Genomic DNA, 21,542 nt, shown 5'->3' with positions numbered 1-21,542 from the left:
AGATAGGATTTGGTCTCTCGCGTTGCGCGCATTCTAGTTCGCAACGCACGACGGACGGTTTCACACGCGCCCGATGAATAACTCGGATATCTTCCTTATTCGCGCGCGCGTGCAAAACGCGTTTCACACGATAAGCTATGACAACGAGTCGCGAGGGATCGTTTTTTTCGTTGAAGATAGCCGCGATCTGAATTCTACATTGAGGAAAAAATATTTAAAAGTTAACAAATATTTATTAAGTGGGTACCATTAATATATTTAGTTAAATCAAAATTCTCTTCATTTAATTGTGTTGTTTACTCGGTTTAAATGAAAATAATAAATATTTGTTAACTTTTAGATATTTTTTCTTAGTGTACATTGAGACCATTAGACTTTTATCTTCGAGATACGACAAGGGGATATCAGTGGAAATTTATGCAAAATCAATGCCATCGAGCTGTGACATGGAGATTAGGAATCGAGAATTCCAAGTTTAAACGTGAGGAAAGGATACGTAAAATGCGAGGAATGAGAATCTGCACAAGCACTGCCGAACACCCATTCGCTTCGCGTTGCGATGCGTAACAATGGCGGACGCGAGTTTTCAGCCTGGATGGCTGACAGAGCGAACCCCCCTGAATTCCAGAGTCGCGAGCAGCGTCCCGCGATTTTGCCGGCTACGCCTGCAGGAAACTCGATTACACGCTGGAAGGATGCTCACGCGCGCGGCTCCACAATGCTCATTGAATTTGTCGAACGAGAATTATGTATTGCGCAGGGGGATTGCGCTCCGACTCGTTTGTTCGCGGCGCCGCACTTTCCAGGAGATCCAGCGGTTGCGAACGCGCGCGTGAGCGCATTACAATAAAATCGCGATCGGCGCGCAAAGACGCAGAATGGTGTGCAAAAAAGGAGGAGCTCGCCGGGGGCGGCGCGCGAATCTCGACCGGCGCATTATATATTCGGATAAAATGATTTTATCGATCGTAAATGCACCGGGCACGGCGACCGACGCCGGCCTTACGAACGCTCACGATTTATATTCGCGAGCGAGCTCGATCGTGAGCTCAAGCGGCGGGCTTTCTGTCGGTGCGATTGTTTTGGAAAAAACGCACGTACGTACGACGGCTCGGAGGGCGCTGGCCCGCGGGATTTTATAACTTTATCGCCGAGAAAAAGGGAGAGAGGTCGATATCCCGGGACGAGACGGTATGCGTTTTATTTCCGCGCTCAGTCACATGCAGGCGCTCGCGCGCGCAAGTCGGATTATTCGAAACGTTGAGAACGATATATAGATCCGAGTCACGAAGAGTGAATTTTTTTAACTGAGGTTCTCACTGAGAGACGCTCCGAAATTTTGTGCACTCGAGAATACGGCTGATACACGTCAAGGTTGCCCGTCGCGAAATGGTTTACACACTCTTCATCAAATGAAATTGCGGCGCTTTTCAAGTTGTCACGATAAAGAGTCACTGCTGATGTGCATGCGCAGTAATCGGTTATGATAGCAGTCAAAGCGACAGTACAAAGTGTGATAAATTGGCACTGAAAGAAGAAAATGATTAATCTGATTAAAATTATAGTTAGTTTCGCCCCAACCATATTTTTTTATGGTTTTAACACGAAAATCATAGTAATAACATACATACAATGTTATTATTATTGATATTATATCAGAATTTAATAAAAAGAAAAATGATTTTCTTGATCATAATTTATGATAATTATTTTTCTATGCAATTACAGATACAAATATTAAAATTTTTCTCTCAGAGTGTAACGAAAAAAATTTATCTTACAATATATGTATAAGAGCACACACACATATTATTGAAGTAATTTTTATATATTTTATAAAGTAAGATAATGTGTGAGACAGAGTATGTTGAATGCACATGAACAGTGGCTCGCGAACATAAAGCGCTGCTTCATTCGATAAAAAGTGTGCAAATCGTTTTGCGGTCAAACATACGTTGAATAATCGGGTATTTTACTTATACATCTATGACTATAGATCCGGGATCGTGTGTTTGTTGCCAATACTCTGTCTATATACCACGGACTCCCCTAATAGGCGTTTCCATTTTGCAGAATGCTATTTTGCGGAATGCGTCGCTTATGACAGCCGTTTTCTCTCCGACGCGGCGCCGACTCGCGTTAATGGAACTAGCCCGTGGGTAATTCGCCGCAGAGGCAAAAATTGATTACCAATAGGATCGCGAGGTCAGATCCTCATTAACTACGTTCCCCCCGTGCCGGCGGGGAGGGATAATCACGCAAATAACCTAACACCGCGTGGCGCGCACGCAACGGTTTATCCCGGTACGATAAAAATAATTACTCTCTATGATTACTCTGTATTGATTGAAATCCTCGTTAGGTAGGCGCGTAAAGCAGCCGATTCCGCGCTTCATAATAATAATAATAATAATAATAATAATAATAAATTTCGACCACGCGCACTGATAATAAACGCGACGCCACTCTCGAGCGTTTCGTCTACTTCAATCTGCCGCCCTCCATCCCTCTCGCCGTCTCTCCCGCCCCTCTTTGGCGGAAATTACTTCAACTCTCTCGCGCACTCGTTCGATTTCTAATTAAAGCGGTCCTTTTACGGCGGCGACTCCGCCTGGCCCCTCTCGTCGCCGCCTTCTCATCGCTCGATCCGTTTCCTAACGCGTAATCATTATGAGACTGCCTTTTCGATTTCCCGTAATGCGACGCGAACGCCGAGGCCTCGCATTAGCGGCGCGCGGCTCTCGCCGGTAGTTCGCCACGGGAGCGAAATTGATTACCAATAGTACTGCGAGCACGGCGGTTCTCTCTCTCTCTCTCTCTCTCTCTCTCTCTCGCGCGCGCGCGCGCACGTTCCCGTGTCCGGGCAGTAATGATGTTTTGATGCGAGGACCCCGGTGCACCGCGTATCGACTGCAGTTAACTAATGGAAGCTCCCCGATAATTGCGAATGCCGTCGGAGAGTAAATGCTGCTAGCGCGACAGTAATCATCGTTACTCCGCTCGCGCACCCTCGCAACGACCAAGGAAATCCGTTCCTCTACTTCTCTCTTTCTCTCCTTCTTGTATTTTTTGTCATTTATCGTGTCATTTATAGAAACGTCATCGTGAACCCGCGTATCCTCTTTCGCGGGGAAATGATGTTGTGAGAAGTATTCAGCGATTACTAGGCATTTAGCCATATTTAGCCAAATGACATCTATAAGTGATTTAGCCAAGTATAAGTCTAATCTCCAGTTTTTTTTCGAATTCGAGATCTTGCGCGAATTTCTTCCGACACGCGATAGTCATTCTCGAGTTCCTCGCAGTTGTCCTTTCGAAGCCATCTCGAATCGCTATGCGGGGTCGAGTCAATATATGGAGACTGTGTGCCGCGTATATAAGCAAATACAAGCATTATTCATGTATGCGCTCCAAGTGCACTAAATTTAGCCGCTGGTACGGGAGGTCATGTGGGAGACACGCGCGCGCGTCCCAGCCCGGCGCTGCGTTTTATGCCTTTTTCTCGCAGAAGCGTGTCATATGTTGTTGGTTCCCCCTTTTCTCGTAAAAAGTAACGGCGATGCCGAGGTAAGCCCGGAACGTCAGCGATTTGTCAATAATTCTCACCCCCCGAAAATCCGTTTGAAATTCGTTCGGTTTCCGATTTTCGAGGTATTCGTTCGATCCCCTGTCTGTTCGATTCATCTCGCCAATTTCTAGTGAAGTTAATGAATGCGATGCTGACAAGAACCCGATTAAATACTTTAAGAGTTGACGAAATATTTTTATCACGCTCGACGAAAATTATAATTACCGTACTGATACACGTACTTCGCGTCGCGGTATATATTCAAAGAAAAATATATGTAGTGGTGATAATAATTATATAGATGACAGATATAAGAGTTTTGTACGTAGAGTCAATATATATAGTTTAATAAACTATATTGCAGTTGTTGCAACTAAAGTTGAGTAAACACGAGAGAACTATACACAGTTCTCTAATTATTTATACTACAGACATATTATATTGCTTTGTGATACTATCGTAAATGATATCGCTTATTGCCGTTTTCTCTATGTGAAGACTTAAAGAAAGACTTGCTAGGCGCGTTTACCTGAGTCGAAATTTTGATTCTATGTTGACCCTGCAAGTTCCATCAAACTGGAAGAGTCAATAAAGAATCTTCAGATGTATTGACTTACCTGACTTTATGCTGCAGATGAATGTTTACTGCCGTTTTCTTTATGTTGAAGAAACTTGAAGAAGCTCGAAAAAGTAGTTATTCAAGAATTTCTTAATATATTCAAGCTTTTTATTTATTTTTAATTATTTCAATTATTTAATACTTGCGATTTTTTTATCTCAATATATTTTAATAAAATTTTTCACACGCTTGCGAGCAACTAAGAATAGTCGCGATTGAACGATGAGGATTCAATATTCGATATGTACTTAAATATTTTCGCACAAATTCTAAAATTTTCAAATATACAAGCTATTGATTTACTTTGGTGCGGATAAATGTTTACTACCGTTTCCTTCATGTTGAACAAACTCGAAGAAGCACTCGCTCAAGAATTATTTAATATTCGAGTTTTTTATTTATTTTTAATTATTTCAATTACTTAATACTTGCGATTATTTTAATATATATTTTAATAGAATTTTTTAAACGCTTAAACTACGGGTAGCTTAGAATTGTCGCGATTAAACGACGAAGATTTGAGATCTGATATTCACCTGAATGTTTTTACACAATATGGTAAAGTTTAGAATCTTCAGATGTACAAGCTATTGACTTACCTTGCAGATGAGTGTTTACTGCTGTTTTCTTTATGTTGAAAAAATTCGAAAAGATACTCGTTCAAAAATTATTTAATATTCGAGCTTTTTATTTATTTTTAATTATTTCAATTTTTTAATACTCGCGATATTATTTTAATATATATTTTAATAGAATTTTTTAAATGCTTAGACTGCGGGCAGTTAAGAATATTCGCGATTGAATGACGAAGATTTGAGATCCGATATTCAGCCGAATATTTCCGTACAAAATGGCAAAGTCTAAAGACACACAACGCGATTAAAACCATTACTCCGCGGAGAAAATGTCGGAAAAATCGGGAAAATTAACCGTTCGGTTGCAATTGCGAAGTATGTATATTTGAAAACGAGATTTATTATACATATAGATAAGCAGATGTTATAAGTTATTTAAGAAGAATTTTAATAATGTAGGGAAATGAGTAAAAGAACAACTCGTGATCTCATCGCTCTCTATATTTCTTTCTCTTGTTCTTTTTTTCTTCTTTTCTTTTTCTTTTCCTCGTTTTTTTATCTTTTTTTTTTATGAAAAAACATTTCTTTTTGATGAGATTTGTAGCTCTTAAAAGAACTGATATGAGGCTGAAAGACAGAAATAACAGTTATGTATCCAATAATGCTGTTTATCAATAGCGATTTAACATTAGGTTCGGTGTAATAACAAAGGCTCAACAAAAGTAAAAAAGGAAACATTGGCTAATGTGAATAAACTCGGACTCGCGGCCAAAGAAGCATTATTGGACGTGAAAATAAATATTTGTGAGATTTATTATTTATATTATATTTTAAGACCGGCATTCATAAGAGAATTATGAATTATTTAATATCTTTGATTAAGAACATAATTAATGACAAATTTATATATTCATGGATCGCTACTTGACTATTTGAATCAATGTTTCTTGTATGAAATAATGTAATATAGTTACAAATTAATTATTAATCAAATTAATAAAGCTATAATCACATATTTCGAGTAATGACAAACTATAAATGCCGGTCTAAATATTTCGACTCAGGTATTTCTTTGCTTCCGATAAATTCGTCAAACATCCGTCAAAAACTTCCTATATAATAAATGATTTAGCATACCTTGAAAATACATGATGTATCACTGTTCGCGCTTCGCCGTCCGCTCTTGCATCCTTCGTCCTGGTTTCTCGATCCTGCCTTCGATTGTACTTTATCTCTGGTCCGTCGTGGCACTTACACTGATACTCGCGTAGACACGATTCACTCCAAGATACACGTGTTAAATACCGACGAGAGATTAATTATCTCAAAAGACGAAATAGTAATTTAATCACCCGAGAGGAGCGATAAATAACACGCCGACACACGTAGTGTGGATTTTTGCGATTGCGAGAATCAACGAAATATTGTACCGACGCGAGAATACACATACGTGCTCCATGCTACGCGTCTCGAAACACAATGGAGACATCGGGAAAGTCCGTGAGACAGGAGTGAATTTAACCGCTTTGAAGGTCTCCAATGTTTTGGTTGTCTCGAGGCTCCATTGATAAGCGATGACGGTTGACGACGGGAAGGGATGTGTGTTTACACTTCTTGGCCGTTGTCTAGTAGTACTCTCGCGCGTCGCACACTTTTTTCTATAATCGAGCGTTACACTACATTTTAAGCAAAATATTGCAAGCGCCTGAGAAGAATGCTGATAAACAAAAAGCGTTCTAAAGAATTTATGATTTCGAAATAGGTTTCTAAAATTGATTTCTTAAATTGGTTTCTAAAGAATGTTCACCAATGTGATAAAAATAGACCAAACAAAAATTTCTATTTGTCTTATAGAGTTACGTTAATGTGTCTGGTAGTACAAGAAGCATAAAAAAATACTAACACTCTCAAAACTTATGGCAGATTCTAAATTTGGATTCTTGGATAAATACAAGTGGAATATCGAGATAGTCAGATATTAAATAATTTTATAGCCTATATCTTGAATTTCTTGATCGATATTTCAAATTGAAATGAATTTGCGGGATTATTGTAGAAATGGAATTTCGGGATAAAGGAAATATATATTTAATTTTTGGAGTCTGCTACACGATAGATGATCGATTCAACGGTGTCTCATTTCACACGCGCCAAGTTGAAACACAAGTTGCGAATATGAAACGACTTGACTTTACGCTTCCGTACATCGAATGGCCGCTTGTCGCTTCCTCAGCTGCGGATTCGTCTCGTCGCGAAGAGAGAGAGAGAGAGAGAGAGAGAGAGAGAGAGAGAGAGAGAGAGAGAGAACCTTCCCTCGGATCCGTAATCAAAACTGCATTAAAATCCTGAAAGCTCTGACGGGGGTGCGACGAAAAGTGTTTTGTCACCTAGGGTGACTCGGCAGTCACCTCGATAACAATATGCTCACCTCGTTCCGGATCCCTCTCGTTGCCATGAGAAACCCGTTGATCCACGATCGACTAGGTAACGATTATTTTACCAACCCTCAGCCCTTTCTCCCCCCTACCATATCCTCGGAAACTTTAATATCTTTAAAGGTGAAATATATGTATTCACACATTTTTAACATATAAATTTTCTCTGCGATAATTTTCTCTCTGAAATGCTCATTAAATTAAAGAAAAGGTACGATCCGAATTTTAGGTCTCACCACGCGACGTTTTAGTCGACGTGCGTACGTAAAAAAAGGGCGAGACGCGTTAGGTCAACCGTAAAATTCCGTCGCGTCTCCGCAACGTGATGGGCTTAAGTTTTCCCGGTGGTGAAGGTATTTTCGTTGATTTTCGCCAGGGGGAGAGGGGGTGGCCGAACTCTCCTCGGCAGTGAGTTTGGGCAGTCGCCCACCACGTTTTCGTCTCTTCGTGCCCATACCCTTCTCTCGTCCCGTTTCTCTCTCTCTCTCTCTTTCTTTCTCGTTCTCGCTTCGGTTTGGCGGGGTGGCACGCCATTGTTCGGGCGATATTTCAGCGGCGGCGGTGGCTGCTAGAGTGGAAGGGCGGGGGTAGTTGGCGGTAGTCAGCTGGCTGTGACACGCTGCCTACCTCGCCAAAGAGGAACCAGAGGCGCTTAGGAGTATCCGGAAGGGGGGAGGGGCTGGAGAGGAGCCCTCGGCTTCATACGCGCGGCGATACTCTTTCATCTAACGATAGCCGAGGCCTTGACTTTGAAGTGACACCGCGTAACTATCGTTGCATTGTATCCGCACTGCGCGAGTCTTCGTTTCGCATATTATTACTGTAGTCTTATTATGTTGAGATGACTTTGATGTTCCTTTGTACGACTGCTGCTTGAATAAATAAGCGGGTTTATCGTCCCCCCTCTCTCTCTCTGTCTGCATTTCTAGTATATCCCCCATAAGGAGCGCGTTAAAAAGTTGTTTCTCCTCTTCTCGATTTTATTTTATTAGAACGTCGTTTCATACTTCGATGATACGAGTGGTATATATTCGCGCGCTTCGAACCATGTTACAGTGAATATTACATAGAATATAGTATCATCGGATATCGAATTACGATATTGGTATCGACACGTCACACGGCGTATAATCTCCGGAATCATTCGCCGCGCGTTTAGATATCCGATCGGCGGTATTGTCAAAATTCACGGCGATTTCTGCACGCCTTCGTGCGCGCGCGTACAATAATCGCTTCCGAAGTCTTCCATTCGGTCGGTCGGTCGGTCGGACAAAACTCCGTCGACTTACGAGCGACTTGTCCAGTGACTTTGCCGGCGCTTTCTGCGCTGCGAGCTAGCGACCATACCGGGGGTTGCTGCGTACATCGGATGGCGTGTGAAAGAGTAGAGGAGAGAGAGAGAGAGAGAGAGAGAGAGGGACGAGAGTTTAATAATTATTATTCATAAGACTCTCCTGGGAGAGAGTCGACCAGGCGTGAGACTAAGCATGAAAGATGCGCTGCAAAACAAGAGAGGGTGCCATCGCTTCCTCTGTGCTTGCTTACGTCCTCCTTATCCCTCCGTAGCGGGGAGCCGGGATATTCTGCACGATGGGAAGGGGGTGTGCTCGAGTCAGTCGAGCGGAAACCCAATCACTTCCGGCGTCTGCGCCCATTAGGGCGCCGCGACGCTGACGTCGGCTGACGTACGCCCTTCCTCTTCGCGTCTCAGTCGCTCGCTAGGTTTCTCTCTCAGTCCACTATGCCTCCCTTGCCTGCCTATCTCACACTGTATTGAACCCACTACCCTCTTGGACCTCGACCAACATCGAAACAGACCGCAGATCTATTGTTTGGAAAGCGCTCGCATGGAAGCTTCTTCAACGCAGCTAATGACGTATCGAGGATGCCGTTTCCTCTTTACTGGATTTTTCCGCTTTCACTCGTTCGTTCGTCCGTCTCTCTCTCTCTCTCTCTCTCTCTCTCTCTCTCTCTCTCTCTCTCTCTCTGTCTCTCTCTCTTCTTTCTCTCCAATCGCGATTGCCGTTTACTTCTTCGCAATTGTTACGAAGATAGCGGATTACGTCAGGACGAACTCTCTTATCAGAGCTTACGTGAAAAGCGAGGAGGTAAAAGAGATATTTGTGAAACGACATTCGCAATCGCGCGAGAGAGTGAAGAATTGAGTGTCATTGTAAAATGTCTGGTTAGTTACGACAGAATATATTATAAGAAAAATAACACCTGCAAGTCTACTGATTTATTAATGTGTGCCGTTTGTGTTTCAGGTTTATCAATGCAAGGCGTAGAATTGTCCAGCCGATGATCGATCAAAGTAATCGAGCTGGTAAGCTGTATCCAGTAGTGCCAACAGACTCATACACATACACATACGATACCACACACTTTATACCGGTTATATCTCAAGAGAATGTTCCTATACAGTATACTTATCCGTGTTACGAACAGTATACTTATCCAACTTACGAAGATTTTTTTTAATTATAAGCAAAGTAGATGCTTAAATTTAAAATAAAATGAAATTTTCGTTATCTTATTCTTTAAAGTACAATCAGTGTGTTCTTCACTGAAATTCTGCACTTATAGCTAATGGTTACAAATGTAGTACTGTAACGAGTAAAATCTCGTTAAAAAAATCTTTTATTAATAGTAGCGACTGCTGCTAGTCTTGATGCAGTTTGCAAACACAGTGTAATTACAAATCGTATGCAAGTCGTTAATTTCATTGCCATAAACGTAGAAAGTTGGTTTTGGCAATAAATTTACTGTTCTATAGATTTTGTAATAAATTTTTAATTCCACTGGTCAAAATCAATTAAATATAAGGAATAGTAAATCAGGAATGTTAACATTGAAAAAAGTGAATATACAATGATTATCTATAAAATTCTCCTTTTAAAGATTCAATCAGGAACATTCTTACTTGTTCACTTTCAAAGAAGAACACAACATGTAATATACAAATACATAGAATATTTAGATTTAGATGTTTGAACGCTTCGTGTGTACAAGTATAGGACTCGTTAAATTAAATAGAAAAATCCTCTACTACTTTATAAAATATTACGGTAATTATTTAGAATTTTTATTTTAATGAAAAATCTGTGCGCGCGATACGATGGGACGAAATCTGTAGGGCTGTCTGAAGAGATATATTTTGGATTTGTCTCCTAATTTCTTAACAACTATAGACATGCAGCCTAAGATCACACGTGCAATCGTCATTCGATTGTTATTGTTATATGCCAATAACGATAAAAATTTGTTATTGTTAAGTAAAACAAACTCAAGACATGTGCTCTTCAGATTACCCTACAAAGATTCACGTTCCGCCGCATTGGGCGCATTAATTGATCAATTTTTTTTTCAATAGTGATCTCAAAAATTATCGTGTTTACTTACAAAATGACAGAGAGAATTTTTCTATACGATTTAACATGCTCTATCTGCACATGAACGCTGAATTCAGATATCTTAGGTATAGGTACTGATAAAAAATTGTTGGCCTTGTTATCGAAAATTGCGGAAAAATTATAATTTTAATTATAGATAGTTATATACTTAATGTTCCAATATCAAAAATTGTTGCTTCCTTTAATTAGGGTGATAATTTGTGGACAAATTATTCATTTAATCATTTATCTATTTGACGGAATGTTTAAAGTTCATTTAGTGTAATTAAAATTAGGCTAACTTTTATAACACATTAGGTTTCGAACTTGGGAACGTCTAAAGAGCTGAATAGCTTTATAGAGAGAGTCATCTAAAATTTCAACTCTTTCTTTTTGTACACACATAAAGTATAATTATTGTCAAATTACATCTTAACAAATTTTTTTTTTTTTTTTTCCATCCACTTCCAATTTATTCCCGAACATTATTATAATTCATATCATACACTTATATCTTGCAATTACAATAAGAGAGTTAATATACGTCCTTAGATAGATGCTCGCGAGACTTCGTTTCGTGTTTACGTAGACTGCAAAGCTGACGAGAAAACTCGATTAACCGTTGACGTTTTACTGGTAGTGTTTTATCGTAGTTGACAATTTTGAATGTAACGCGCAATAGCCGCATCGTCTTTAATACCTAATGTAACCAAAGATACCCGGGTTTCGTGCTCGGATATTCTTGATGTTATTCATCAATGAACGTAACATTTCAATCGAATGGAACCTGTGGCGTCGTGTATATTTGCACATCCGCAATATCCGTCGTTTCAAATCAAATCACATCGGTGATTCGATTATCGGTCGTTCCACGCTCACGATGGAAATTTGAATTTCGGTTCTCTCTTGCGTGTCTGATTAGTATCATGTCCGACGATCGTTTCGCTTCTCGCAATTTAGAAAGTATTATTACGAAGTCAGACTTCGCGTGGACGGACGACGCAAACAAACTTCCACGACTGCCAATCATCCAGCGAATTTTAGAACTCTGGTAGAGAATGAACGCGTTTCAAGTGAATAAAAGATTTACAGTATACGACAGTCTTCTGCGGCGCAGCCATCGAAAATTCAATCTCTAAAAGAAAAATATTTCATTCGACCCGAAACACAAAATGTCTGGATTAAGATGTTCGAACGTTTGTATGCAGATAGAACTTGTCAAACTAGATAGAAAAATCCTCTGCCATTTTATAAACTCTACTACGATAATTGTTGAGATATTAATCAAAGATATCACTCTGTATATTTATCTCTGTATATTTAAATCAAAATCAAGCCTCTATCATTTTGCTTTTCTTTTAAATTGTGTTTTATACTTAAAAACATAAAATTAACACTTCGCATTATCGAAATCAAAGTTTCCCATAAGTTCCTAATATAGATTAATGCCAACTTTATCGTGAATGCAGAAACCGATGTCTTTCGTACTCACATGATTACGCTATTTGATCTCTATTGCAGAGAGAAATGATTTTACATGCATCAGAAGCGCGGTAATTTCCTTTTTGCAATGGTTTTTGTTCCAAGTCGCTACGGTGTCTACAAATGGAGTTATTGACGCCGATATTGATCCGCGTTCTCGATCAGTCGACTCTATTGCGGTAGGTCAATGCACCTGTTTGTTTGTCTGGGAACGCGGATGGTAGCCGCGTTCCCAGACGCCTTTCTAAGAAACGCGTACGCGACGACGAGCGCCGCTCGCTATCCCCACTCCTAGACAAAGCTACTCTGGCCACGTGCTCGTTGCGGCTACGCGGTCGTTCACCCGACTTTAAAAGAAAGAAAAGGAAAGAATCTACAAGGTGCTCTTTGCGTTCTATTTCTTGTCTTCTGTCTTTTTCTGGCTTAAAGCTTAAGATTTGAGTCAGAGATTGAGTTAAGAGATAAAAAAAGAAACAGGAAGCAAAGAACACATTGTAGATCAAGCTTAACTTCTACATAAGTTGACGTAGTGTCATGAAACAAAAAGCAACTCCTTTGACACGCGTTTACTGTTCTTTTATTGACTATTCGAAGGAGACGACTATCGTGAACGATTAAAATATGGCAAACATGCTTATGCGAAAAACAACATCTTTCATTCGTGATCGAATTGTTCAAGTTCTTTTCATCTCGTCTGTTGTAATGCTGACGAAATTAGATATTGTTAATGTAGATCGAAGTAAAGGAATAATTATTGTAGTTACTTGCAAAATGGTAGAGTACACGGAGAAAATATTGTAAAAATTGCAACATTTTTTAAATTCTGGATCATACAGAATTATGATCAAAATTACTCTGTATTTGTTTAAAAATGTTATGCACGCTTGACTTTTTACTACAAAATTATTGTAATTACTTGAATGTTTTTTTTATATCCTATATCAAGTAGGTAAAGATCGTCAAGAGTTATTTTTATAATAATTTACATGATAATTTCAATATGTTCTCATTTTACAAAAATCATTGTATGTATAAAAGGAAATATATTTTTAACAAATAATTTTTACAATATTTCCTTCGCGTATATTTTTGTTCAATTTCATAAGTTCTATCTGCATGCAAGTGCTCCTGAATCTAGATATCCTGCATATGCGAGGCACACAACACGCATCTCCCCTGTACACGCGGAAATGAAGATTCTCGTTTGGTTTAGCATGGATAGATCGATACGGCCGAATCGAATGTGCGACATTATTAGGAAACCGGATATTCCTCCGACGAGTAATCTGTAAAGACGACGCGTTTACGAGGAGAGAATCACTTCGTTTGCAGTAAAAGGCGACAACAACGCGCCTTCGTGTTTAGGGTGGGACTGTTTTCTCCTTGTCTCTCTCTCTTTCTCTCGCTCGCGTGGCCGGGTAGGGTTCAAGGGCTCGGTAGTGATTCGGATGATGGCGAGAGGGTTCTTCCGTGGAGCACAGGGTGGGCAGAGGTGGATAACGTCCCGGATAACGTTCGGATAACACTCGGATAACGGCGGGATAATTGGTAGCGGTGATCAGAGCGAGTTTTACGATCGGGGAACATGCTCCGCCGTCGCAGTGGAAACTCCTCTCACCCTCCGATCGTGCCCTCTCTCGGGCCGTCTTTTTCTTACGTTCTTATCCGTGGTCGACCGCGTCTTTGTCCTGGCTAGCGTCGCGGAAAAGACCACTAGAGGAAAAGTTCGACCGAGGGGTGGGCAGACTAAACGGTCGAAACGCAGAAAGAGAGAGAGAGAGAGAGAGAGAGAGAGAGAGAGAGAGAAAGAGTGGTCGATTCGCCTCGTATTTTTACGACTGGCCCCCTCATAAACACTCACTGAGTTACGGGTTGTTTGCTCTGCCGAAACTGGGCTTTAGGGGCGCTTTATCCGCCATTCACCATCCGAACGTATCCACGGAACGCGCTCTCTGGGATAGCAAGGAATCGTACTCTTTTTTTTTTTCCGTGCTTCTTCCCCTCTCTCTCTCTCTCTCCCTTTTTCGCCAACTTCTGCAAATGATAGCCCGCGGTCCGCCCTCGCGGACCTTTTGTGCGCGGATGAAAGACGAATCGTGCACCGAAGTGCACTGAACGCTCGAGTATCTTCGCGAGAATCTTCCGCGCGAGTGCCATAAACGTCCGCGCGCCCCTGAAATGTTATTCAAGCTCGTGGACGAATCGTCGATTTGTAAGGATAACGATGCGAGAGAACCGATGGCCATGACGATGTCGTACCACGAAAAACCTTCTGCCGACGAGACACCAGAGGCATTTCGCGTCGCGACAACATCTTCACCCTCCGCGACGAATTTTAAATCGACGTCCAGCCGCGCATTATCGCGAGCGCGTAACGCTCTTTCTTCGAGTTAGCGATGTCGCATACGTGTCGCCAACGAATTCGAGCGACGGTTAAAGAGATATATTCGCGAGGGCAGCAGGAGAGAGAGGGGGGGATGACGGTGGGGGTGGGCGGAGAACCCCAGTATCGGGGGACGACGAGAGCCCGACGACCCGAACGTCGTCGTCGTCCGCGTCGGGTAAAGTGGAAACTCGTGTACGCCAGATTATCATCCCGAGTCAATCCTGATCACAGCTCCATCGCGCCACAAACAGGCGACCCGCGCGACCTTTTCAGCCCTTCCGCCGAGCCCGATGCCACTACGCCGCTCCGTTTTCTCGCACTCCGACCAGGAAACCAGTTTCAGCGACGCACCTTTTGCGCTCCGCGCGATTGAAATCGATGGTGTTACGCGAGAGAGCATAACACTATCGTCCACTCTCTCTCCTCTCTCTCTCTCTCTTTCTCTCTTTTTCTTGCCTTCCGTTTTCGTCCCGCTCGATTATCGTGAGAATGACATGACGAGGATATTTTCGTGAGTGAAATGGACGCGGAGAAAGGGCCGTCGTCGAAGGTCCAGCGAGTTCGTACGTTTCGCGACCATTTTTCCGATTCCTCGGGGACCGTATCCCCTTCCCCGCTTGCCGTTCTCCTCTCTCTCTCTCTTTTCTTTTCTCTTTTTCGCTCTTTCGCACCACCGGCGATCGGCAGTCCATTAAAGCTTAATAGCCGAAGCATTAGGCCCCAGGGCAAATTTTGTTCCAACGGAAGCGAGATAAATTTATCTTTCAAACACTCCTGATCCCCCGCGATTTAGTGAGGGTACACAAAATTCATTACTCCTCCTTTGAACGATTTCGTATCAATGATGGGGATATTCTTGCACATGTCGGTTTTATCAATTTTATCCCGTGCAAATTAGGGCATCAATTTCGAATAATATTCGAAAGACCCGGATAATTATAGTGACAACACTAATGCAAGATGTTGAGATGTTGGAATGTTGAACATATTATATATTAATCGCGATAAACGAGCCCCGCGGTTAAAAATCTAATCAGGTAAAACAGAGGTGTCACTAATTCATATATCATATAAAGTAAAAGTACCAATTCCCGGACATATACCTAGGACATTCTTATCGTTTTGATCTTGAAAAACGAAATATCAAAACTTCCAATATAAATATTCGTATTTGAGGACCAAAACAAAAGTGTCCAGATACGTGTCCAACTATTGATACTTTTTATCTCTTCTTCCAAGCTCTCTCGTGCATCGTATCATTCTATTTCTCACATTCTCAAATTCCTCGTTTCTCCCGCGTTCGTCCATTAATTACGCAGAAATCCCACGAGCGCCTCCGCTGTCTGTCCACACGTACTCGCGAATCGTGCCGCGACTTTTCTCACGCGAGCCCCACGAGAAATCGTATTAGGATGTAGTCACGTTAATTCAGAATGCGTCTCGAGACGACGACGATGACGACGGCGGCGGTAGCGGTGGCGGCGGCGGCGGCGCACGACTTGCCGGGACTCGTCAAGCATGCATATCCACCTCGGTGCGCTCCTCCGTGTCGAGCTAATGATGCGCGTCGGCCGGATCATCAATCATACTTTCATTACGTGGATCGCAGCTGCTCCACATTGACTTCGCGGCCCGCGGGGCATTGTTATTATTCCGAGACGAGAAAGAGAGAGAGAGTGGGAGGGAGGAGAGGGAGAGATTCTCTCGACGCGCACGAGCGCGTTAACGCCGCGTTACACACAATGCGGGCGTGCGGGAATTCCTGCTTATCGTCGATAACGGCTGCGGGAGCCATCGCGATCGCTGCAGTTTATGATTCACCTCGCTCTCCCTAACGATCGTAGATCCGTATCTGCGCGTCGTTCGCGGTGAATGCGCCGCGCGTTTTTCCTCCTCGACGTACGTGCGTGCGTGGGTCGCACCGGCCGCTTGGTATTTCAATTTAATGCTCAAGGTTGTCTCACGAACGCGCGCGTATCTCACGGCGTTCCTGAAGCGCGCACGATCGCGTCCACGATTTTCGTTCGTGGCACTCGCGTCGTTATCTCGACGGAAAAGTGCACGGCGCGTCAAATGAACGATAACGATTCCCGTTCGTAATGAGAGTGCCTATCTGCCCGTCTGGCAGTTAACAATCCTTTGTTCAGCCCGCTCGCGGTAGCGCGCGATTTTCGTTCGCGCGGATACACAACTGCACGTAGGAAGCGGGAACCGGTTTTACGTACTTCAAGTCGTCAAATTAGATGTAATAACGGCGTAAATAGTCTTACGCGAGCTTGAATAATGAGCTTGGGAATTTGAATAATTCGAAGGAAAACAGCGAAGGAGAGACTAAGGGAGGGTGCGGGATATAATTTTATTCGCAGCGATTCATATAATGCGCTTTAGAAACCCGAGATAGAAGCCGACCGAAGTTGCGGAAATAAAATTTATTGTAGCGAGTATCAACACGTCATTATTATTTTATTCGGCTCTTTGAAATATTTAACATTTTTATATTCTCAGTTTTCATTTGGAATAAATTTAACGGGATAGATATCAGTTCGACATCTATTCTAGAATTAGGACGATTTTTCCGTCTCGAGCTTCGTCGCTTCATCGAAGCTTGATCTTTGTAAATAATGCGTACAGCTGGGTGGTTTAGGATTATCTTTTACTTTCGGCGATATAACGTGGAGAGAGGTTCGTCGAAATTAGTGTAAAATTAGTTGCTCACGAGGACAGTAAAGTAAAGATACGCGTCTGGTTTTACCGTCCTCGTCGTTGTCGCCGTCCTCGTCCTCGTCGTCGTCCTGCCTAATACCGCTCATAAAAGCACGATCCCTTTTATAAATCCTCCCTCCATTCAATCATACGCGAGCGCGTAGGCACTCGAACTATAAACTATAAAGCCGCGGCGCGTATCGTTTTACGACGTACAAGCTGCCGCCGTGTGTCCCCTTCGCGCGCACGCGAGATTCTATTAGGTTTATATCGCGCGAGAGAGAACTGTGCCACACACGCGCTCAGAACAGGAAGGATACTACCCGGGAAATACGCCACCGATACAGCGCGCGTTATCATGCCGGCGAATCTCGCCAGTGCAATGCGGCAGTATAATATAATTTAATTAAAGAAATTCGTAATTCGCGTTCACTCTTGCCTTACGTGTCGCCTGTTCGTCGCGCGAGATTGCGTCGAGCGGATAACGTATCGCTGTTTCCGGTTTACGTACGGACGCGACAGACGTTTGTTATCGTTAATTACATCGAGACGGATTACCGTGCGTGTAATCGCGGGATTCAATCAGCTTGCAATTGAATTTAATATAAATAATTACGAACACGTATACTTGTTAATTCAAAGTGCACACACAGAGTCTCCGCGAGGAGAAAGTCTACCCGTTGCGATTATACGGTGTACAAACAGCCGCGTCGTGTCCCCGACTGGCGGGAAATGAAACTGTGAGTTTTTTCCCTTGGGCGAACTTCCGCGCAAGTTCGCGAAAATTAATTTATCGGCCAAGGAGTTCATGAGAGACAGTTAATATGAAGAGAAAATACATTGCGATGTGTTCGCGCGTGCGCGCGCGAGAAGTCTAATTACGAGGTAGGTGAGGCGGCTCCACTCTCTCCAATTGATTCTGCATTCTCTCTCCCCGATAGAATAGCTTCAATTCGCGGGCATTCGTCGACAAAAAGAAAGAATGAAAAAAAGAAGGGGAAAAAGAAGAAAGAAAAGTGTAGCTAGATTTTTCCTATGTGGTGGAGTTTCGGTGCGCCAAGCTACCCCACGCTTTCTAACGTCAAAACTGTATACAGTTACAGCGCCGGTAACACCGGTAGAATCGTCGCCCCCTCACGTGCTACCGGAACGACGCAGTAAAAACGTAACAGCGGCACCAAAGTACCGTAAAGCTGCGACCGTACGGTGCATTTCGTGACGATGCCGCGATAAAAGGCGTCAGCCACCTCCAACAGCAACGACACGGCCCAAGTATATTCGTCGGGTTTCTTTCTTCCAGAGCTTGGTCTGCTCTTGTGTTTCGCCAGATGATCGCCGGCATCGCGTCGTCATTGTCGGATTGATTATCACTAAGTCGCACCCAACGTATAATTATATGTCGCCATTGAAACATCGAATTAGATTCATTCTATGAACAAAGATCGAAATGACACTCGTTGTTTAACTCCAGGAGTGCATGACTAAGTTTTACTCGTACTGAAGCTATACTAATATTTATTTCTCATCTAGAGAGAATATTATAGTTTTCTTTTTCTACATAAATTCCTTTCAAATTTTGCTGTTTCAAAAAAGTAGTGCAAGTAAACTGTCAGTAAGATGAGACAACATAGGAAAAAATTTCAGTTTCTAAAATATAAATAGCATATATGAAAAATAAAAGGATAGTTAATTATTGCAGAATGTCGATTTTATATTACTTTTTACTATAAAATTCTCTCCGTGCATTTAAATCGATATATCACTGTTTTTTTGTGAGCTATTATTTGAATGAGTAAAAATTCAAATTATCTGAATAAGTAAAGATGACTAAATCTTGTCTCTACATTAATAGTACCATAGATAATCACTACCTCTTTAGAGTTAAGGCTTTCAGCACGAGTAAATGTTACTGACGCAATCTTTCTAGAGTTAATATCGCGCGCTCCATCAAGATTTAGGCTGGTGTCATCAGGTCGAGGATCGTCGAAATATTCGACGTTACACGACGTATAATTAAAGTGCGAAACGACGAGCGACGACTCGCGTTCTCGCTTTGTAGTTGTGGCGCCAAGTATCTAATTACGACGCGGACGGTTAATCTCTCGGTAAAAGGTCTCCCACACATGCGTCTAGTTTCTACTGGCGAAAGACTGGTGGCCACAGCGCGATGAATGATCTATTCACTGATTTCTGTCGCGCGCGCAGCTCGTTTCTGCGCGCCGCAGTAATTACTCTTTCCCGGTATACGCGGCTCACCACCGTCGCCGTCGTTGTCCTCCTCGGCGATAAACGACTTCCCACGAATTGCCTCCCGCTATATAATCTCAATAAACATCGTTCATCCGCGCGCGCTCGCCTCCCTCCCTCATCCCTTTCGGTTGCTTTACGAGTCGGCGTTCGTCTTGAACGTTCGAGAGAAAGAGAGAGGCAAGTTGAGAGTCGCGATGTATCCATCCGCGATGTCTTAATTGCTGGTTTTGCTCATTATCCGCCACATACTGCCGACGGTAGTCGTCGAGGGTCAAGAGGAGCCGCGAGAGAGTTCACAGTCGTAGATCAACGCGAGCAACGGCTGTCTTTTCCGACTACGCCCGGCGCCTTTTCACGCCGGATTTCGTGGAAGCTCAATTGTCATTTACGACTCGCCTTCTCGTCTGTCGAAGATCGATGGGTCACCACCATACTTGTGATCAGAGTTCACTGAGAAATTGTTCATTCTGCGAGCTCAGATGCCGAATATTTTTTCTCTCTTTCGCGAAGTATAGAAAAGATGGCGGAATCAATTAGAACTGCTTTCAGCACTCCGTGAAAATTTATAGTCGTTCAGCTGCGTTAGGGGTAGGAATATGCGGGGTCGAGGCGTACGCTCTTTAAGATATACTCCATCGTGTTCGAGGGCTTCCTTCTCGCCGCAGCATCGAATATTCCGTTCAGTGGTGCGGTACTGAAACGCACCCTACTCTACTGCGCGAATCTAGTCGCGGACCATTCGTCACGCACTCGCTAAGAGAGCCGCTCGGCCTCGATAACGTCGCTTGCTCCCTTCGTCTCTCTCTCTCTCTTTCTCTCTCTCTCTCTCTCTCTCTCTCTCTCTCCCTCTCTCCTTCCCTTTCTCGCGTCCGACGGATATAACCGCGTTGGTTTGCGGAACGCGCTATCTGACTGCCGAAGGTCCCTTGGAGGAGAACCCCCCGCTCGACCTATGCTGGGACCAAGCCGATATATAGCGCATCCACTCCATCTCACTTGGCCGCTACCTCCCTGCCCTCGCGTCGACCACTGCTCCGACAACCCCCTCGGTCTTTTTCAACCCCTCGCGTTCCCCTTAACGCGCCCTCCTTCGTCGTTCTTCGTGATCCTTCCTCCTCTGCTCAGCCACCGGATCGGCCGGCGTCGTCCCTTCCGCGAGGGCCATCAATCAAGGTTGTCAATTTGTAATGGCGATTCTCTGTGTCCATCTCGGGTGGGTCCAGACAGTCCACCCTACACCTTCCCTCCGTCCACCCCTCGCGCGATCTCCTCTCTGTCTCCTTCCTTCGTGCAGTCTCGCACTACTCCGTATACGACTAACCCCGCTTGAGGGACGCGGGAGAAAGGGAGAAAAGAGAGACATAGAGAGAAAGAGCGAGAGGGGAGGAAGGAAGGAAGGAGAGGGAGGAAAGGGAGGAAGGGGGATGGCGGATTCTACGGAGCTGGACACCAGCCCGCTGTAAACGTTCCTGCTGGCACTGATGGGATATCGGCGGACGGAGAAAAAGAGAAAGCCCGCCGTCGAGTTTAACGTCCCCCGTGGACCCCGACGCGCTAAATAAAATGGATGTTCTGGGGTCGGGAATCGGGAGAAATTGCACGGTGGATCCCCCTAAAATGTCACCGGAGGCGCCGACACCGACTGCTCGATGGTCGCCCCGACGCTGATGCGTCGAAACGCGCTCGATCTCGACCGATCCCATTTGATTTCGCCGAAATGGGCGCTCCGCTTTATCGCGACACTGATTCGCGCGAATTTTTCTTACCGAATTTCCCGCGGTCCTCTCGAATCTCGCGCGTCGCTCAGTCCACTCGGGCAATCGCTCCTCTTTTTGGCGACCCAAATCGAGCGCGATCATCATTTGCGAAACCGTAATGTCGTCCGCTGACAATTCATGAACGATTAAGTGTAAGCGCGCGCGCGCGGCTCAGTTTTATTCGTCCAACTGTTTCTTGAGTGCATATAATTCGCCTAAAATTCTGAAACTCGACCATACTGCTGGAAGTCGCCACCGAGAAGAGTCTGTATCGAGAAAGCCAGTAATAGAGAAGGAGAGAGAAAGAAAGAAAGAAAGGAAGAGAGAGAGAGAGAGAGAGAGAGAGAGAGAGAGAGAGAGAGACAGACAGAAAGA

The 21,542-nt window shown here is 43.5% G+C and overlaps 1 protein-coding gene across 4 annotated transcripts in view; it reads left to right on the top strand.

Moving 5' to 3' along the window:
• LOC116844593 (homeobox protein homothorax) overlaps positions 1-21,542 on the top strand; it is a 550,706-nt gene that overhangs the window by 504,707 nt on the left and 24,457 nt on the right. For all 4 annotated transcript variants that reach the window (XM_032816349.1, XM_032816350.1, XM_032816348.1 and 1 more), the window contains exon 12: positions 9,465-9,523. In XM_032816349.1, coding sequence (XP_032672240.1) covers positions 9,465-9,523 — 59 coding nt within the window. The remainder of the gene's footprint in view (positions 1-9,464; positions 9,524-21,542) is intronic.

Source organism: Odontomachus brunneus, unplaced genomic scaffold, assembly GCF_010583005.1.
Source record: "Odontomachus brunneus isolate Ranch 3 - 2012 unplaced genomic scaffold, Obru_v1 Obru_scaffold_043, whole genome shotgun sequence".
Classification (NCBI taxonomy): Eukaryota; Metazoa; Arthropoda; class Insecta; order Hymenoptera; family Formicidae; genus Odontomachus; species Odontomachus brunneus.
The sequence above is the reverse complement of the archived record's forward strand: the minus strand, read 5'-3'. Positions and strand labels throughout refer to the sequence as shown.